General features: G+C 42.7%; 1 protein-coding gene across 1 annotated transcript in view; it reads right to left on the bottom strand.

Annotated features, from left to right (window-relative positions):
• LOC111979940 (netrin-1-like) overlaps positions 1-19,310 on the bottom strand; it is a 39,916-nt gene extending 20,606 nt beyond the window's left edge. The window contains exons 1-2 of the mRNA XM_024010667.2: positions 18,893-19,310; positions 14,621-14,674 (exon numbers count right to left, since the gene is read on the bottom strand). Coding sequence (XP_023866435.2) covers positions 14,621-14,674; positions 18,893-19,310 — 472 coding nt within the window. The remainder of the gene's footprint in view (positions 1-14,620; positions 14,675-18,892) is intronic.
• Between the last annotated feature and the right edge of the window lie 1,958 nt (positions 19,311-21,268).

Here is a 21,268-nt window from a genome sequence, read left to right as displayed (position 1 = left end):
ACTCACTTTGTGCCATATGTAAACATTATCCGTCATGTTTCTCTATTCAGAGCCAACTGGTAAACAACAGGAACCATAAACCACTTATGAGCATGTTGCATTTAGTGTGTTATATTTTTATTCAGGATAGTTTGTTTCTAGTTTGAACCTAGGCAAATATCTGACAACTATATCATATATCTATGGACACCGCAACACCATCTCTTGAAACTACAGTCTGGTCAAACTATCGCAAAGTTCATATGAGTGATTGGAGCAGCATATAGCCCACAATGGCCATGCTGACCGTCCCTGAAACAGTATCGCGAACGCGAGCAAAACTTTATTTGTGTTCGTATGCATTCTCACCACTATCGCCTACTCTCATGTCAATCATACTCGCTACTCCAAAAAAATGGTCTCTTGCATGGCCAAAACAAAACATCAATTGCTTACATGTAAGCTAGAACATTATTCGCCTGAGTTGAAACCTGCAATTCATATCATGTGTGAATACCAATTTCGTGTTTAGAGTGTCTGACTGGATTAATCATTTACGTGTTTTATGACCCATTTTTCTTCACTTGTTAGCAAAGTAGTGATCTTTACTACAGTACTCGCAGATGAATATAATTTGCAATAATGATTGCAAAGGTTGACTCCCCTCTCAATACTAACTAAAGATATTTTCTTAGTATCTGTACTTAAACTTCTTTTACCAACTTTGTTTTCTATCTCTTTATTCTACTTAAAATCATCTATTTTATCCTTTTAGAATCTCCCTTCTAACCAATCAGAAATGAGTATCCCAACAAATCGCTTAGGTCAGTTAAATATAAATAATATATATATTGTTACTTTTTAATATATCTTAATCATCTACCATATTCTAATATACTGGTCCTGCAACAACTACCAAGTGATTTGTTGTATCATATTAATTACTCCTCCTAATAATGTACAATTCTGTTTGTGAATATAATGCATTATAACATTGTACAGGAAAATTTTGATATTTTCCCTCACTAATAATTCTGCTGTGTATAATATTTACTATATATCCAACAGTCCAATCTTGGTATATATATATATACTCCTCCTAATAAGTTTCAATCTGGTGTACTTAATATTCCTCCTAAATTGTTAGAAATGTGGTGTCTCTTTCATTAGGGCCTGGGCTAATTTGCATTCAAGACCAGATCATCTTTCTTCTTCTCAGTTTTGTCAGTGTCAGTCACGGTCACGGTCATTTTGGGTGGTGTTAAAAAAGATGATGCTAATGTTTCTATCATATAAATGCACTGTAGGCAAAATAAAATCCAAACTCTATACTAAAAAACGAATGTGGAATCCTCAACAGGGCCTCTACTCAACATGATTTCTTCACATATGCAAATAATTCAATAAGAAGATTTATCCAGATTGCCTTTCTATTTTATATATTATATATATATATATATATAATTATATATAGATATACGATAATATGTGTGTTTATTGAGTTTGGGGTGTGCAAAAAACATTGTTAATAGTATATATTCTAATATAAAAAAAATGTATTAAGAATCTATGTATATACATTATTTCCTTAATATCATTTTTTTGCCACCAACACAAAATCAAATACATCTTTCTCACGCCTTATGCCAATACTCCTTTTCCTCTTTGTTCAACTCAGTTCCGCTATGTCCCTCCAATCACACCTAACATTACGTTAAAATTTAAAAACCACATATACACCCACACCTAGGCACCTCATCTGACTCCTTATTACCAAACTACAAATATTCTCTTTTCTAACTCGCCTCCCAAACCCCGCCCTTCTGAGAACCTCCCCCCCAGGGCCGCGTGTCAATTGGGCATTTTTATTGCCAATTAGGGAACCTATGGTTTACGGTTTAGTAGTTCATTTTCTATGAGGTATTGCTTTAGCTTTTTACCAAGGTGGCCAAGTGCATCGTATAGTGAGTAGTGAGGGAGCGTGACTGGAGGTAGGGGGTCATAGCCACGACAAAGGGAGGTCAGGAAGGAAATTAGCGGCCCATGAAGCGTTAACCAAAGCCCTTTCTGGTGTCCACTCCTCCACAGTGAACAAATAAATACCTGACACAGCTAGGGACCGGCCATGGGCCTCATTTATAACCATTGCGTAAATGTCAGACTAAATATCTGCATGTGCAATTTCTGAAAATAATACGTACATCTAAAAATATTTATATTTATTATCTTGGCGCACYCCATACATATGCATGTTTCCCGTTATAAATCAGCCCGTCGTAAAACTGCGCGCGAGAACGTGCATTATAACTCTGCATGGAAACGCCCTGCATTCACCTTTTATGGTTACAATTAACGTATTTATTTGCTGTATAATCTGGAACTATTAGAATTKAAAAATAAACGTTATCAAATGTTTATGGAGGTGTTACCAGAATGTTTATCTTTTGCAGTAATTTATTCTGTATTTGGCAAATGATTGTGACAGTTTCTGAAAGAAAAAACWATGGAAAATTAATTTAGACCTGTCAGCAGAACGTTTGAATTCAACAATGTTTTGTATCGACTTTTTACCAAAATATTCCGGACTGTCGTGAATTCTGTAACATTGTCTAGCGTACCATTTTTTATTATTACAGTAGGCTACTGTACATGCATACTTCAATGTAAAAGATCAACTGTCTGTTCACCTGTGAAATTCGACTGTATGTTATAATCTGCCCTGCCTATGGGATCACATTTGCTACTGCAAAAACTAGAAACTCAGTGCCTTCGGAAAGTATTCAGACCGTTAACTTTTTTGTTGTTATAGTAAAATGGATTAAAAACTAAAAAATCCTAAGCAATCTACACACAATAACCTCATAATGACAAAGCYAAAACAGGTTGTTAGAAATGTTTGCAAATGTATTAAAAATAAAAAACAGAAATACCTTATTTACATAAGTACTTGCTATGAGACTCGAAATTCAGCTCAGGTGCATCCTGTTTCCATTGATCATCCTTGAGATTTTTTTACATCTTGGAGTCCACCTGTGGTAAATTCAATTGATTGGACATGATTTGGAAAGGCACACACCTGTCTATATAAGGTCCCACGGTTGACAGTGCATGTCAGAACAAAAACCAAGCCATGACGTCGAAAGGAATTGTCCATAGAGCTCCGAGAGCCAGGATTGTGTCGAGGCACAGATCTGGGAAGGGTAACAAACATTTCTGCAGCATTGAAGGTCCCCAAGAACACAGTGGCTCCATCATTCTTAAATGGAAAATGTTTGGAACCACTTAGACTCTTCCTAGAGCTGGCAGCCCGGCCAAACTGAGCAATCGGAGGAGAAGGGCCTTGGTCAGGGAGGTGACCAAGAACCTAATGGTCTCTCTGACAGAGCTCTAGTGTTCCTCTGTGGAAATGGAAGAACTTCCAGAAGGACACCATCTCTGCAGCACTCCACCATCAGGCCTTTATGGTAGTGGCCAGACGGAAGCCACTCTCAGTAAAAGGCACATGCAGCCTGCTTGGATCTTGCCAAAAGGCACCTAAAGACTCTCAGACCATGAGAAACAAGATTCTCTGGATGATGAAACCAGATTGAACTCTTTGGCCTGAATGCCAATCGTACATCTGGGGAAACCTGGCCCTCACCTACGGTGAACGCATGTGGGTGGCAGCATCATGCTGTGGAGATGTTTTTCAGCAGCAGGGACAAGGAGACTAGTCAGGATGAGGCAAAGATGAATGAGCAAAGTACAGAGAGATCCTTGATGAAAACCTGCTCCAGAGTCGCTCAAGACCTCAGACTGGGCGAAGTTTCACCTTCCAACAGGACAACGACCCTAAGCAACAAGTCAGACAACACAGGAGTGGCTTCGGGACAGTCTCTGAATGTCCTTGAGTGGTCCAGCCAGAGCCCGGACTTGAACCTGATTGAACATCTCTGGAGAGACCTGAAATAGATGTGCAGCAAGTCCCATCCAACTGACAGAGCTTGAGAAGATCTGCAGAGAAGAATGGGAGAAACTCCCAAATTACCTGTGTGCCAAGCTTGTAGCATCACAAGACTCTATGCTGTAATCGCTGCCAAAGGTGCTTCAACAAAGTACTGAGTGAAGGGTCTGAATACTTATGTAAATGTGATCTTAATTTTTTTTACGTTTTATAAATTAGCAAAAAATTCTAAACCTGTTTTTGCTTTGTCATTATGGGGTATTGTGTCAAGGGGTCTGAAAGTCAAGGGGTCTGAATACTTTCTGAAGGCACTGTACATAGCCTATCTATTTAGGCTAGGTACTGTACAGTATGTATAGAGCCATGTCATCATGGAATGCTCTGCCACCAGAGGTTACTCGGGCAAAAAGCAAGTTTAGCTTAAAAAAACWGATAATCTATTTAGGCTACTAGGCCCAATTAAATGGGAGATGCATCMTTATTTGTTGTATGGCTACTTAGGGAAAATTAACCGATCATGGCTAGAAAATAGGAGGAATTTATTCTGCAGCGGTTATGAAAATAACCACAGGCCTACATGCAATACCTCATAATGTCAAAGTGGAAATGAATTAAAAATGAAAAGCTGAAATGTCTTGAGTCAATTAGTATTCAACCCCTTTGTTATGGCAAGCCTACATAAATTCAGGAGTGTCCAATAATAATGTTTAACATGATTTTTGAATGACTACCTCATCTTTGTACCCCACACATACAATTATCTATAAGGTCCCTCAGTCGAACAGTACATTTCATACACAGATTCAARCACAAAGACCAGGGAGGTTTTCCAATGCCTTGKAAAGAAAGGCACGTATTGGTAGATGAGTAAACAAATACAATTAACAGACATTGAATATACCTTTGAGCATGGTGAAGTTATTAATTACACTTTGGATTGTATATCAATACACCCAGTCACCACAAAGATACAGGCGTCCTTCCTAACTCATTTGCCGGAGAGGAAGGAAACCGCTCAAGGATTTCACCATGACTTCAAAACAGCTACAAAGTTTAATGGCTGTGATAGGAGAAAACTGAGGATGTAGTTACTCCACAATACTAATCTAATTGACAGAGTGAAAATAAGGAAGCCTGTAGAGAATACAAATATTCCAAAACAAAACAATGGTATGCAACAAGTCACAAAAGTTATGCTGCAAAAAATGTGGCAATGAAATAAACTTTTTGTCCTGAATACAAAGTGTTATGTTTGGGGCATTTCCAACACATCACTGAGTACCACTCATTATATTTTCAAGCATGGTGGTTGCTGCATCATGTTATGGGTATGCTTGTTATCGGCAAGGACTAAGAAACGGAATAGAGCCAAGCACAGGCAAAATCCTAACGGAATACCTGGTTCAGTCTGCTTTCCAACAGACACTGGGAGACAAATTCACCTTTCAGAATGACAATAAAATAAAATAGTTGCTTACCAAGATGACATTGAATGTTCCTGAGTGGCCTAGTTACAGTTTTGACTTAAATCGTCTTGAAAATATATGGCAAGACTTGAAAATGGCTGTCTAGCAATGATCAAACTTGACATTTTTTWWAAAGAARAATAGGCAAATATTGTACAAGCCAGGTGTGCAAAGCTCTTACCCAGAAATACTCACAGCTGTAATCACTGCCAAAGGTGATTCTAACATGTATTGACTCAGGGGTGTGAATATTTATGTAATTTAGTTATTTCTGTATTTAATTTTCAATACATTTGCAAAYAATTCTAAAAACATGTTTTCACTTTGCAATCCATTTTGAATTCAGACTGTAACACAACAAATGTGGAATAAGTCYAGGYGTATGACTACTTTCTGGTACTGTATGTCAAATTATTTTAGATTCCAAAAATAAAATACATTGATTTTCACTCTTCTCACTAATGGCAAATGGCAGCATCTTGTTGTTATGTTTTCCAGTTTTTTTGTGGAGGTTTTGTGGAAAAATCATGTCATCATATCCCCGATTTTGCACACAATACTTGCATGTTTGCAATACAATACTTCAACCWCTAGAAAAGTTTGTTCTGTTTTTATAAATGGCAACTTTTACGGGAAAATGGGAGCAGGCATGTTTAGGGGTATATTTTATATGTACACAACATTTATAAATGAGGCCCCTGAACTGTACTGTGCTGGCTCAGATATTTAGTTTATTCCAACACAGTTTTAGCAACTATGGTAGATGCATCAGGCCAGAGTAGTACTGCTTGCCTTAACTCAGTTTGGTTAGGTAATGTGGAAAGTGTACAGGTTTGTGATGAATTACTGGGACTTTAAGTGTATATCCACACAGCCCACTTCTCTGAGTTAACCTTGACAGACAGAAAAGGTGCCAAGGCTTTCCTGATTGCCCCACGCTGCCCTGTCACACAGCCAGTCACCTTCAGTAAAGAGTGCATGACGCGAGGCCAAACATAGAAATTAAAATAATTTGTTTCCCTTTATTCACTCTCTAACTGACACAAATTGGATCCAGAGTACTGTATCGGCACAGTTCCCTCTAAACTCTCCTCTGAAAAGTTTTAATAGTGCTATATTTTCACAAAGTGAGAGATGAAGGGAGAGAGAGAGAGAGAGGGGAGGATGAGTAGAGGAGGGGGTGATGTGTTAAGCAGGGTGATGGGCTGGTAGGAGGAAGGATAAGACCTTTCAGCCAGCCTGAATATGAACAAACTTCATTGTTGTGACCAGGTCCTTGCTCCATGCCTGCCTTATACATCCCTTTATATTCTGGCTGAATGAGGTTGCCTGGGTAACGCTGAAACGAGGAAAAATGCACCCAAAGTAGAGGAGGGCGGGAGAGTGGCTGGGGGGGACACTAGAAGAGGACGAAGCTGGTTGGCGGGGTGAGGGATTTCAAGTAAACCCAAAATCGTCTCAGCRGATGGGGTTSGAGAAGGTAGTTGTGAGMGGAAYAAWMGSKKKYMWYYWMYAKWTMGAGTCTATACTAGGCAGAGCGGCGCCTGATTCCCATGTAAATGACGACCCGGGCCTGTGGAAAAGGCTGCTTTTGTTTTCCCATAAACCCRCTTGATGGCATCATGATACTTTCCTTTGATAGCTCTCGTTGGCCATTAGTGTACTCCTGAGACGAGCACCCCCAGATCCCCATACAGGACCAGGCAGTCCCCCACCGCGAGGACAAATGTACCTTTTGTGTGGGACACTCTAGTCAGGGGAAGTGGAATTAGTCCAGAGGCACTGAGCTCTGTGTACCTCCCCTCCGCGCCTCCTCTCTCCATCCCCTCTCTCCATCCCCTCTCTACGCTCTCTTACTGGGAGGTGTAGTCCCCTTTGTTTCTCGGTTGTTTGAGCGAGGAAGGAGAAACGCTGAGAGACGCTCCTTTGCCGCCTGGATGTGTCTGTGCTTCTTTAGCAGTGGGAGAGATTGATTGACACCCTCTTACAGTCTTTAAGTCCTAGGCACATTTTTCAGACTTTTATCTACATGGATAAAAGTAGCGCAAAGACCTAGACAGGACCCAGTGACAGGGACCTGCTTAGCTGGAACAAAGAGGTGTAAATAGGGGCATGGGGGAGGCCTTTCTCCTCCCTACTTCTTTCTTCTCCGTGAACAAGACTGATTGAGAGACAAATTGTGGCAAATAAAGCATGTAATTAGATTATAGCCACAGTGCCTGGGCTGTTGGGCTGCTGGAATCATTGCAGTAGGGCTGGACCCTGTCCAAAGAGAGGTTTCTTCATAGTTTTCTTTCTTTCTTCTTCTTTGTTTCTTCATTTCTTTCTTCTCTCTGGCCGTGTCCAGTGTTGTAGTCCTTGAGACCCGTCTCGAGACCAAATATTGAGTGTCTCGGTCTTGTCGCTGTGTAAGGAAGAACAAACTGTTCTTCTGAAATATGAACACAGAACATTTTGAACTCTTATCGTGGCGATATGACACTATTACAATCATGGTCTTGAATTGGACTTGCATTTGTCTGGTCTCGGTCTTGACTTGGTCTTGACTTGGTCTTGACTTGGTCTTGACTCGGTCTCGCCCCCCTCCAGCCTAGGACTCGATTTGCTCCGGTCTTGGTCTTGAATCGGTCTCACTTTAGGTGGTCTCAAACACAACACTGGCCACGTCCAAATACCCATAATTGCGTTCTAAACAGTAGGAATTTTTGGTATGTGAAAATAGAACGTTTTATAGTATGTTAAAAAAAATGGTATGGATGTCATACTCGTTTCGGCTTTTCATCTACTACAAAATTGCTGCGTGCTATTGAGGAAGAGAATCCTCTTTTCAGATCCAGGCGTGTTTGACAGCAGCTGATGGTGAGACGTGCTGTACCATAATGATAGAATGGCGGGAAACGGTGCAGTTGCACATCAGATGACGTATTCTCAGTATGGGTGAGTCCAGTATGGTGATATTTGTTGCTTATTGAATAGATTTTTACTAAACAGTACATTCTAAATAGTATGTAGTATGGCTAGTACACAGTATGCCGTTTTTGTAAGTAGTAGGCAGATTTCGGACACGGCCTCTTTCTCTCTCTTTCATTCATTCTTTCTTCCTCCTGAAGTAAGGGGAAAGTTGTTTTCGATCCCAGTGAGCGACAGAGCTGGGAAACAACAGAGCGAAAGCGTCTATTTATGATTCATGACATGATGGTTTTGTGGGTTGTTTGTTTTGGGCGGCATGTTCTGTGGAACCAATCTGAAAACAAGAATGTGGTCATCCCTATTACTGCAATTGAGTTTCAGTGGAGTCAGTGGGCAATGAGGCTGGCTCCATCCCAACATGCAGACAACAGACGAGAGTGAGAGGCAGATGCCAATGTGTTCATGTTGTGAGAGCCAGGCTGAGATTGCCAAGCCATAAATCATATTGTGAGTTTGGTATCGATGATGATGACACGCCAATACAATGCTATTACGATGCTATTTTCTCCCCGTTCTTTTTCTCTCCCTCTCTCTCGGGTCAACGTTTCTCTCTCCTCTCACTCTCTCTCTCTCATATTAAACTCGGAGCAGATAATAAAATCCCATGACACAACACTAAAGCCCAGTGAGGCAGCAGAGAGTTTTAACAGGGTGTGTAGCGTGGATCCAGAGAGAGACTCATGTCCCAAATATCCAGGGAGGGTCTCACCGCAAATCCTGAACCATTCCAGCCACAAAAAAAACATGTCTTTCTTATCATCACCATCGTGGCCCATTTCCTGGATCATGTTCATAAGGGCACACCGCCCCAAAACGTTTTGTAACCGAAAACGAACGCTTCTCATTGGATGTCTTTCGACAGTAACTCCCCGTTTTATAACTATTATGACTGTTTTTCTTCCATTTCGTGCCTAATTAATACCACCCTGGTTGTGGTCACTGGTGGATATTATGGTGGTCAGCTCAGCTGTTATAATCTCCTCCACATTCCGCTGCTCTACAGACATCTCTGTCAGGCGAGGACCAAGGGGGAGTGACTACTCACACTATCCGTGACCTAACCGCACAATATGTGTTTTGTCTGGGCCTTGCCGTCCGAGATATTCGCCATGCATTCCACCCCTCCATGTACTCAGGGAGGTGGGGAACCCAGAACACATCGCTGGAGACAAATGAATACCCCCCCCACTTCCCTCAACCGACTCCGATGGGGTTGGGTTGGGGGGAGGCACCTGCTGCACAGCTGTCCAGCCTCGCCTATAATCAGCCCACCCCAAGCATGCCGGTTTCTTTTCCTTTAGTCCTACCTTACAAACCAAAGTAGAAATAATGTCATGACTCATCACTTAAAGTCTCTCCATCTAGATAAAACAATGTATATATCTGCATCTGTCTGTATGTCTCTCTCTCTATACACTGAACAAAAATATAAATGCAACATGTAAAGTGTTGGTTTCTTGAGCTGAAATAAGCACAAAAAGCTTATCCGTCTCAAATTGTGTGCACAAATTTCTTTACATCCCTGTTAGTGAGCATTTCTCCTTTGCCAAGATAATCCATCCACCTGACAGGTGTGGCATATCAAGAAGCTGATTAAACAGCATGATTATTACACAGGTGCACCTTGTGCTGGGGACAATAAAAGGCCACTCTAAAATAAAAGGCCACACAGTTTTGTCACACAACACAATGCCACAGATGTCTCAAGTTTTGAGAGAGCGTGCAATTGGCATGCTGAGTGCAGGAATGTCCACCAGAGCTGTTGCCAGAGAATGTATTGTTCATTTCTCTACCATAAGCCGCCTCCAATGTCATTTTAGAGAATTTGGTAATACTTCCAACCGGCCTCACAACTGCAGACCACATGTAACATTCGGCTTCTTCACCTGTGGCGTCGCCCGAGATTTTATCGACGGCAATTTGAATGCACAGAGATGAGATCCTAAGGCCCATTGACGTGTCATTCATCCGCCGCCATCACCTCATGTTTCAGCATGATAATGCACAGCCCCGTGTCGCAAGGATCTGTACACAATTCCTTGAAGCTGAAAATGTCCCAGTTCTTCCATCGCCTGCATACTCACCAGACATGCCACCCATTGAGCATATCTGGGATGCTCTGGATCGACGTGTTCGACAATGTGTTCCAGTTTCCGCCAATATCCAGCAACTTCACACAGCCGTTGAAGAGGAGTGGGACAACATTCCACACGCCACAATCAACAGCCTGGTCAAATCTATGAGAAGGAGATGTGTGGTGCTGCATGAGGTAAATGGTGGTCACACCAGACACTGACTGGATTTCTGATCCACGCCCCTACCTTTTATTTTAAGGTGTCTGTGACCAACAAATGCATATCGGTATTCCCAGTCATGTGAAATCCATAGATTAGGGCCCAATTTATTTATTTCAATTGAATGATTTCGTTACATGAACTGTAACTCAGTAAAATCTTTTACATTTTTGCATGTTATATATTTTTTCAGTATATATATGCTTCACTAACGACATAGGCACTCATTTGTGGGACTGGTGGTGAGGCCCTGATAAGAACAACCACATCTGTCACCAATCATGTATTGGATGAGATCCCATTTGTCCACGTACTAAGCCCTCCAGTGGTTGGCTCAGTCCAGACCCAGTAATGTATGAAGCTATGCATCCTCTGGTTTGGAAGCCTGGGTGGTCCCGCCCTCTGTCCGTCTACCCAGGAATCTGACGTGACCGATACAATCTGTCAGTCAAAGTGCCCCACCAATCTGCTTGATTTCAACATCTCCCATTTCTATAGAATGTTCATAGTATGTCGCCCCATTCAAGTTGTATGTACAGGAATTCCCCCAGGTGATTACGTTATACGGAGTTACGGGGTCAGTATCATTATACGTTTCCTCTATAATGATGTTTACATTGGTCCGATGACACAGTTTAACCAATACGATTATAACGGGAGTTCTTTAGCTCTTATTGCGCAAGAACACCTACACGTTAATGCTCACTCAAATGCAGAGAATCAGGGACGACGGAACTAGCGAGAACTATGGCGAATTATCAAGCGATGTCGAAAATCGAGAGTTCTTGATCAGCCAGGGATTCCTTTGCCTTTTGAAAACCTCTGTGTTCACTGTTCAGGATACAATAAATGGGAACTCACAGTTTGTTTAGTTCAGCCAGGGAAGGATGTGAAGGATATAATGTTGCTCCCAGACTAGGGAGGGGATGTGTGTCTATTTGTCAATAACAGCTGGTGCGCAATGTCTAATATTAAGGTAGTCTTGAGGTATTGCTCGCTTGTGGTATGATAAGCTGTTAGACGACACTATCTACCAATAGAGTTTTTCTACTACACCGGCTCTGATGCTCGTCGGATGTGGCGGGGCTTGCAAACTATTATAGACTACAAAGGGAAACCCAGACATGAGCTGCCCAGTGACGCGAGCCTACCAGACGGGCTAAATGCCTTTTATGCTCGCTTCGAGGCAAGCAACACTGAAGCATGCATGAGAGCACCGGCTGTTCCGGACGACTGTGTGATCACGCTCTCCGTAGCCGATGTGAGCAAGACCTTTAAACAGATCAACAGATGGATTACGAGGATGTGTACTCTGAGCATGCGTGGACCAACTGGCAAGTGTCTTCACTGACATTTTCAACCTCTCCCTGACAGAGTCTGTAATACCTACATTTCAAGCAGACCACCATAGTCCCTGTGCCCAAGAAAGCGAAGGTAACCTGCCCAAATGACTACTGCCCCGTAGCACTCACGTCGGTAGCCATGAAATGCTTTGAAAGGCTGGTCATGGCGCACATCAACACCATCATCCCGGAAACCCTAGACCCACTCCAATTCGCATACCGCCCCAAGAGATGATGATCACAGATGATGCAATCTCAATCGCACTCCACACTGCCCTTTCCAACCTGGACAAAAATAACACCTATATCAGAATGCTGTTGACTACAGCTCAGCGTTCAACACCCTAGTGCCCACAAAACTCATCACTGAGCTAAGGACCCTGGGACTGAACACCTCCCTCTGCAACTGGATCCTGGACTTCCTGACGGGCCGCCCCCGGGTGGTAAGGGTAGACAACAACACATCTGCCACAGTGACCCTTAACACAGGGAACCCTCAGAGGTGCGTGCCCCTCAGCGGTGCGTACCTCTCCCTCAACGTGAACAAGACAATGGAGATGATGATGGACTACAGGAAAAGGAGGGCCGAACACGCCCCCATTTACATCGACGGGGCTGAAGTGGAGTGGGTCGAGAGTTTCAAGTTCTTTGGTGTGAACATTGCCAACAAACTATCATGGTTCAAACACACCAAGACAGTTGTGAAGAGGGCACGACAATGCCTTTTCCCCCTCAGGAGACTGAAAAGATGGCTCCCCAGATCCTTAAAAAGTTATACAGCTGCACCATCGAGAGCATCCTGACCAGTTGCATCACTGCCTGGTATGGCAACCGCTCGGCGTCCGACCGTAAGGCGCTACAGAGGGTAGTCTGTATGGTCCAGTACATCACTGAGGCCAAGCTTCCTGCCTTCCAGGACCTATATACTAGGCGGTGTCAGAGGAAGGCCCAGAGGAAGGCCGGTGTCAGAGGAAGGCCCAAAAAATGGTCAAAGACTCCAGTCACCCATGTCATGTTCTCTCTGCTTCCGCATGGCAAGCGGTACCAAAGCGCCTAGTCTAGGTCCAAAAGGCTCCTTAACAGCTTCTACCCCCAAGCCATAAGACTGCTGAACAAATAATAAAATGGCCACCCGGACTATTTGGTTTTCACACTGCTGCTACTCGTTGTTTATTATCTATGCATAGTCACTTTACCCGTACCTACATGTACAAGTTACCTCGACTAACCTGTACCCCCGCACATTGACTTGGTACCGGTACCCCCTGTATATAGCTTTATTATTGTCCTTTTATTGTGTTACTTTAGTTTATTTAGTCAATATTTTCTTAACTGTCTTTTCTTAAAACTGCATTGTTGGTTAAGGGCTTGTAATTAAGCATTTCACGGTAAGGTTGTTGTACACCCTACACCTGTTGTATTGATTTGGTGATATTGCAACAACAAAAAAGCCTGAAACAGGGACAGAAGAGAAGAGGAGTGATGGAAAGAGAAGACAAAGAGGGGGGGGGGGGGCTTTACTCTCCAACACCAGCAGTAACCTCACTTCCCTGTTAATCTGATCTGTCAGAACCGCAGCAGAGACGTCCAACGGGAGGTCTGAGAACAGCTGCCAGGCGTTCTCGCACGCTACAATTGCTCTCTCTGTCTGGGAGAGGAACACCGCTATGACCACACCTTTCCACAAGCCGGGGGCAAAGGAGAGGTATGTGGCCTGTGTTGCCCTCTGACAGGTTCTTGTAGTGACTAACTAGTGACAAATCTTCATTGCCATCTTTGTTCATTTGTAATGCAGTTCTRAACATTCTTTCCTGAATAGTTTATATCTCATACCATGTCTCTAGCTTCATTTTCAAGTTTAACAGGTGTTTATATAACAGTTCCATCAGTTTCCATTTAATCTCTCCATGTTAATTAATAAGATTTAACTAAGGAAGTAGTCCATTAAATGATATATACACAGTACTGCTGTGTTTTGACAGTAGCTGGTGGGAGAGTGATGCACGCTGTATAATTTGGAAGAAATCCCCTCTGAACAAGCTACTGTATCATCTCTCCTGAATTCGAGAAAGAGCGCGCTTCCCTGATTAGCACCAGAGACCCAAATTCCTCTCTTTTCCTCTTAGAGAGACAAAATCAACAGATCAACAATATCAAGGCCCAGAGCGTTGCCGTGCCAACACCCCACTGCGTTCCAGTTACACAGCTAATTGGATGAAGAGTGCAAGATTAAAGGAGCTACATCCCAAGGCAACGGCTAATTGATTTAATATTTATGAACTTCTAACGAGGGGAGTGAGGGGTAAGGCAACGGGGATCCAATTTAAACTGTACTCGCTCTAACATTTCACGTGAAGGAAATGTTTAGTTAGAAGGGGTGGGGATAGAAGAGAAGGGAGAGCGGTTCTTTCTGTTTTCTGTTCAGCCTAAATACACACTATAAACCAAATCCTAGCTAAAGGCATTATGGGTATCCACAGGTGTAGCCAGTGGAATTTAAACAGTTTGATATCAACAAATGAGTGTCAAGAACATGTTCTGATAATCCCATTTTGCAGAGGAATTAGGATCACACAAGCAGTATAGTGAGAGATACGGACTGAGACTGAGACTGGAGCCACTCACCTGCTGGCTCCTCTGTACTGCTGGCTGTGGTTGTCGGGGGAACAACGGGAATCTCTGTTTCCAGGTAAAAACACCGCACAAACACAGACAAAAGTTAGCTTCATTATGTTTTCATGCATTTGACATAGAATTAAAGACAACCGTTATTTTGTTGAAAGAGTCATGTAATATATGACAAGAGTATACAATACAATAAGAGTGTTTATTTTCCAGCAGACAAGCTTTAGTATTAGTGTACAACCTACAGTTTCTCAGTAGATGTAGACGTGCTGTGTGGGGTAACTGTACGAAGGGATGGTAACTAGTTAGGTTTCGCCTGTAGAGATTTACTCTCTCAGCTGTACAGCATCCATATTAGGAAGTCTGAGAACTGAGGACTTCCTAATATGAATGCCATACAGGTGGAGCTACCTGGCAGATCAGATCAAAGGGGAACAGCGAGATTAAATCTTAAGATCTGGAGGGGCGATATCAGGGGGGGGGGGTGAAATCTGTAATGTCTCTCCCCTCACGCCTCTATTCGCCCCCACGACGAGGTATCTGCGGTTTTACATTCATTCTCTCAGCTCTCCTTCACTCTCTCGTGTAGGCTATTTACAGAGGCAGGAAGTTGACATTGAATGAAGCCATGCATGAAAAGAGCTCCTCTTATCTCCAAAGGAGCAGGATGGTAACATTAGATAACAATAGATATAAAACATAATGCATTTTGTTACATTGGCGGCAAAAAGGGGGATAAAACCGCCGAAACAGGTGTGTAAGCAGCGAGGGGAAGCAAGGACAGAGAAGCACATATACAGTTGAATGAGAACACATAGATAAAAGGAAAGGGTGGCAAGATAGATAAGATACACAGGAAAGGAAAAGAGTACAATAGCAGTGTATTGGCGGCCATGCATACAGTGCCTTGCAAAAGTATTCACCCCCCTTGGCGTTTTTCCTATTTTGTTGCATTACAACCTGTAATTTAAATATATTTTTATTTGGATTTCATGTAATACACATACACAAAATAGTCAAAATTTGTGAAGTGAAATGAAAATAATTACTTGTTTAAAAAAATTATAATAATGAAAAACGGAAAAGTGGTGCGTGCGTATGTATGTATTCACCCCCTTTGCTATGAAGCCTCTAAATAAGATCTGGTGTAACCAATTACCTTCAGAAGTCACATAATTAATTAAATAAAGTCCACCTGTGTGCAATCTAAGTGTCACATGATCTGTCACATGATCTCAGTATATATACACCTGTTGTGAAAGCCCCCAGAGTCTGCAACACCACTAAGCAAGGGGCACCACCAAGCAAGCGGCACCATGAAGACCAAGGAGCTCTCCAAACAGGTCAGGGACAAAGTTGTGGAGAAGTACAGATCAGGGTTGGGTTATAAGAAAATATCAGAAACTTTAAACATCCCACAGAGCACCATTAAATCCATTATTAAAAATTGGGAAGAATATGGCACCACAACAAACCTGCCAAGAGAGGGCCACCCACCAAAACTCACAGACCAGGCAAGGAGGGCATTAATCAGAGAGGCAACAAAGAGACCAAAGATAACCCTGAAGGAGCTGCAAAGCTCCACAGTGGAGATTGGAGTATCTGTCCACAGGACCACTTTAAGCCGTACATGCCACAGAGCTGGGCTTTACAGAAGAGTGGCCAGAAAAAAAGCCATTGCTTAAAGAAAAAAATAAGCAAACACGTTGGGTGTTCCCCAAAAGGCATGTGGGAGACTCCCCAAACATATGGATGAAAGTCCTCTGGTCAGATGAGACTAAAATTTTGCTTTTTGGCCATCAAGGAAAACGCTATTCCATCACCCTGAGAACGCCATCCCCACGGTGAAGCATGGTGGTGGCAGCATCATGCTGTGGGGATTTTTTTCATCGGCAGGGACTGGGAAACTGGTCAGAATTGAAGGAATGATGGATMMCACTAAATACAGGGAAATTCTTGATGGAAACCTGTTTGTCTTCCAGAGATTTGAGACTGGGACGGAAGTTCACCTTCCAGCAGGACAATGACCTTACTAAAGCAACACTCGAGTGGTTTAAGGGGAAACATTTAAATGTCTTGGAATGGCCTAGTCAAAGCCCAGACCTCAATCCAATTGAGAATCTATGGTTTGACTTAAAGATTGCTGTACACCAGCAGGAACTCATCCAACTTGAAGGAGCTGGAGCAGTTTTGCCTTGAAGAATGGGCAAAAATCCCAGTGGCTAGATGTGCCAAGCTTATAGAGACATACCCCAAGAGACTTGCAGCTGTAATTTCTACAAAAGGTGGCTCTACTAAGTATTGACTTTGGGGGGGTGAATAGTTATGTACACTCAAGTTTTCAGTTTTTTGTCTTATTTCTTGTTTGTTTCACAATAAAAAATATTTTGCATCTTCAAGGTGGTAGGCATGTTGTGTCAATCAAATGAGACAAACCCCCCAAAAATGTATTTTAATTTCAGGTTGTAAGGCAACAAAATAGGAAAAATGCCAAAGGGGGTGAATAATTTCGCACGCCACTGTAGATGAAGATTCTGTGTGGTAAAGGAAGAAAGAATCAAGTATTTTGCTCAACGCCTCTGATTTGATTAGGACTTATCCCAATCATGTAGTATAGTCTAGTACTGTATACTGTATATAAACATTATGAATCTAAAAGTGTACTAATCATAGCGGCGGCAAGTAACCTAGTGGTTAAGAGTTTTGGGCCAGTAACCAAAAGGTTGCTGCCGTACTGCCTTTGAGTAAGGCAGTTAACCCCCAACAACAACTGCTCCCCGGTCGCKGATGACGTGGACGTCGATTAAGGCAGCCCCCTGTGCCTCTTTGATTCAGAGGGGTTGGGTTAAATGCGGAAGACACATTTCGGTTGAATGCATTCAGTTGTGCAACTGATTAGGTATCCCTTTCCCTTAATTGTTTAATTTATACAGGCCTAATTTGTTTTTTTCTCATTAAGAATGCAAGCATTTGTCTTGTGACAAGAAAAAGAATTGCTGCCAGAGGCCATGTGGTTTTTACTCTCTACTGATTACTCTGTGTCACTGCTAATCGACCTGCCAAGCCCTGATAGCCGATCAGGATTCAGCCACGTGTGCCAGATCACATAATAATAATGAGCCTGTTTCTCATAATCGACTCGTATGGTCTGATTTACGACCCTCTACATTGGAAAGTATATGAAGTCAGAGATATGACATTTTATCCCTCCCTGTTAAAACTGAAATTGGCAGGAGGTTTTAGTATCGCTAAATGTTAATGGGAAGGGCTTTAAAAAAGATTATTTAGCAATTATTGAAGAAACTAAATATTTGTGTTGATCTGATCGCTGGGACCTCAGCATCTCCAAGGTTCACACCTCCGACCGAGTGGCGCGACTTTCCCAGGAAAATCAAAGATATCCGATTCCAATGGAGTTTYTAGGTTTAATTATCCCCTTGGCTTGGACATTGGCCAAAAATATCCCTTCGGAAGAATTCATTTCATAATAGCTTTTATTTGACCTCTGAATCATAATTTTATTGACCAAAATCAGCAATTAAAATGTATTGTTTGGGAGTCTGAAAACAAATGCCAAATAATTAAGCTAAAGTGGCAGCCATTTTATTTTTGTTTTGAGATGCTGATTGCCCTTGGTCATTGGCCCTTTTCCCTGTTCAGCCAATGAGGGACACTGGTGGATCCTAAAGTTGGTGTTCGTTAACTTGGCTCTGGACCTGGACTTGGCACTGTTGGATTTATGGGGACTGTCAACATGGGGAGGTTGAGACTTCACAGAGGATTCTGGGGGATGATTTGTTTATTTTAGCTTTCAGATTTACCGGTTGGTCAGAACACTGTGACTAAATGCTTGTCTGAGGAAACCAATGGAAGAGAGAAAGAAGAAGAGTAGGATTCTGTGCCATGTAGTGTGAGTTTGTCAAGCCAGGACAGAGTGGGGGGTGGGTGGGAGGAGAGGGAGGGAGGGGAGGGAGGGAGGGAGGAAGGGGGGAGGAGAGGGAGGGAGGAGGGAGGGAGGGAGGGAGGGAGGGGAGGGAGGAGGGAGGGAGGGAGGAGGGAGGGTGGTGGGTGGTGGGTGTAGTTGGTTGTTAGTTGAGTGAGTTTGTTCCTTTTTTGTAAGTTTTCTTTGTGGAGGTGTGTATGAAAGTTTCAAGCATAGAGATGGAATGGGCAAAAGTCATATCTCGATCAAGGTTTTAATATGGGTGGCTGGTGGCTGGTGACGCAAGTTCAGGCAACTAGGAAAAGACTGTGGTGGGGTTCAAATCGTACTTATGCAGGGGGCAATGGGCGAGCGGCTCTGCTGGTAGCCTTTAGCGCAGCGGTTGCACGTGATACCAGTCACGCCGTCTTTACAGGGACATTGACCCGTGGTTTGGTTACAGGTTTTGCCAGCAGCACCCACGGGATGGCAATCACATGCTGTGAGGAACAGAAGAGAAGAGGTAAGAGGACACACGTTTGGCGTGGGTGGGGWCACAAAAACACGTAACACCCATATACAGAGAGAGTACAGATACAGATACAGTACAAAACAACAACAATAACAGCAGTGGCGGTGGCAACAACAGGGTTGGAAATGTGAGCGTCGAGGACAAAAGGGGACAGTGAAGCTTGTGAGGCTTGCTGCAGGAAGAGTGACAGGACTTACTTGGGTCCACAACACGACAAGCTTGACTTGCAGTGCCATRGCTGCAAGAACCCACGAACAGCATACACTCAGCATATTCAAACTGGCATACAGCACTAGTTGACATTGACTGCTGGGAATCGTTAGCTCTTTCCAAGCTGCTARCATGGCAGCATGATCATGACAGTAGGATTGTCCGGGATCAAAATGGTTTGRCTTCTTTCTATAATATGTGTGTGCGTGTGTGTGAAAGAAGGAGAATGGAGCAGGCGACTGTGTTTACTAGATGATTAAATAGGAGTGATAATCCTGATTGGCTGTTTTTTGTTAATCAGAGGTTTGAGTCTGGAACCAAAATGGCTGTCAGATTTCCTCTCTGCCTGGGGAGTCTATCTAAGACATATGCTTCAGGAATGCAGCATTTTTTTCCAGCACTAGGCTAACCCCAAACCCCTGTCTTTATTTTCAACTAAACCCACAGTTGGTCTATCTTGCCAACTAAACTCACTATATCAAGTTTGATAAAGTGCTGAATAACAGGTAAACTATTATAATAAATCATGTTAAACTATTGACAAAGTTTTTCCTTGTGTTTGTTTGTACTGTCATATCCAGGCATGGCGTGGTTACCATAACGATATGTCACACATGACGCAAATCCTATATTCTAATCAATACCAGAACTTCTCTAACAATCATTCCTCTAGTCAGCAAGCCCCGAAGCTCCATGAGACGTTGTTGCCAGGGTAACAGAACTATGTGACTTTGGTCTGGTTGTGTGCGTCCCATGGGCTGTGTTCCGTGTTGAATGTTTACAGTATGTCCTATAGAACAACCAATGATGTCGGGTTTCAGCGAATTACTGGTTTTCAGCCAATGATGTCGGGTTTCAGAAAATGWCTTTGGGTTTCAGCCWGTGATGTTGGGTTTTAGCCTGCGGGCGTATTGTCCTTCAGAATGACCCCTCGCTACATCTCTCTAGTGTCACTTGTCACTATGAGAATCATCAAAGGCTGAATTTGTTTGAAGCAATGCAATTTGAGGTTTTGTGGGTATAAGCGGTTACACTGCTGTTACAGACCACAATGTGCATTCTCATTCCCTGGGTGGGAATGTTACAGATGAAGTCGGAAGTTTACATACACCTTAGCCAAATACATTTAAACTCGTTCTTCACAATTCCTGACATATAATCTTGAAAAATTCCCTGTCTTAGGTCAGTTAGGATCACCACTTTATTTTAGAATGTGAAATGTCAGAATAATAGTAGAGATAATGATTTATTTCAGCTTTTATTTCTTTCATCATATTCCCATGGTGTTTTTTGGTGTTCAAAGAATGACCAGAGAATGTTGAGGCTTGCAAGCCTCCTCCTTTTCCCTCCAAACATAATGATGGTTATTAGGCCAAACAGTTCTATTTTGTTTCATCAGACAGAGGACATTTCTCTAAAAAGTACGATCTTTGTCCCCATGTGCAGTTGCAACCCGTAGTCTGGCTTCTTTATGGCGGTTTTGGAGCAGTGGCTTCTTCCTTGCTGAAAGGCCTTTCAGGTTATATCGATATAGGACTGTGGATATAGATACTTTTGTACCTGTTTCCTCCAGCATCTTCACAGGGTCCTTTGCTGTTGTTTCTGGGATTGATTTGCACTTTTCGCACCAAAGTACGTCATCTCTAGGAAACAGAGCGCTTCTCCTTCCGAGCGGTATGACGGCTGCGTGGTCCATGGTGTTTATACTTGCATACTATTGTTTGTACAGATGAATGGGGTACCTTCCAGGCATTTGGAAAATTGCTCCATGTATGAAACAGACTTGTGGAGGTCTACAATTTTTCTTCTGAGGACTGGCTGATTTCTCTTGATTTTCCCATGATGTCAGCAAAGAGGCACTGAGTTTGAAGGTAGGCCTTGAAATATATCACAGGTACACCTCCAATTGACTCAATGATGTCAATTAGCCTATCAGAAGCTTCTAAAGCCATGACATCATTTTCTGGAATTTCCCAACTGTTTT

Source organism: Salvelinus sp. IW2-2015, linkage group LG1 (assembly GCF_002910315.2).
Source record: "Salvelinus sp. IW2-2015 linkage group LG1, ASM291031v2, whole genome shotgun sequence".
In the NCBI taxonomy this organism is placed as follows: domain Eukaryota; kingdom Metazoa; phylum Chordata; class Actinopteri; order Salmoniformes; family Salmonidae; genus Salvelinus; species Salvelinus sp. IW2-2015.
This window is presented reverse-complemented; position numbering and strand designations above follow the sequence as displayed.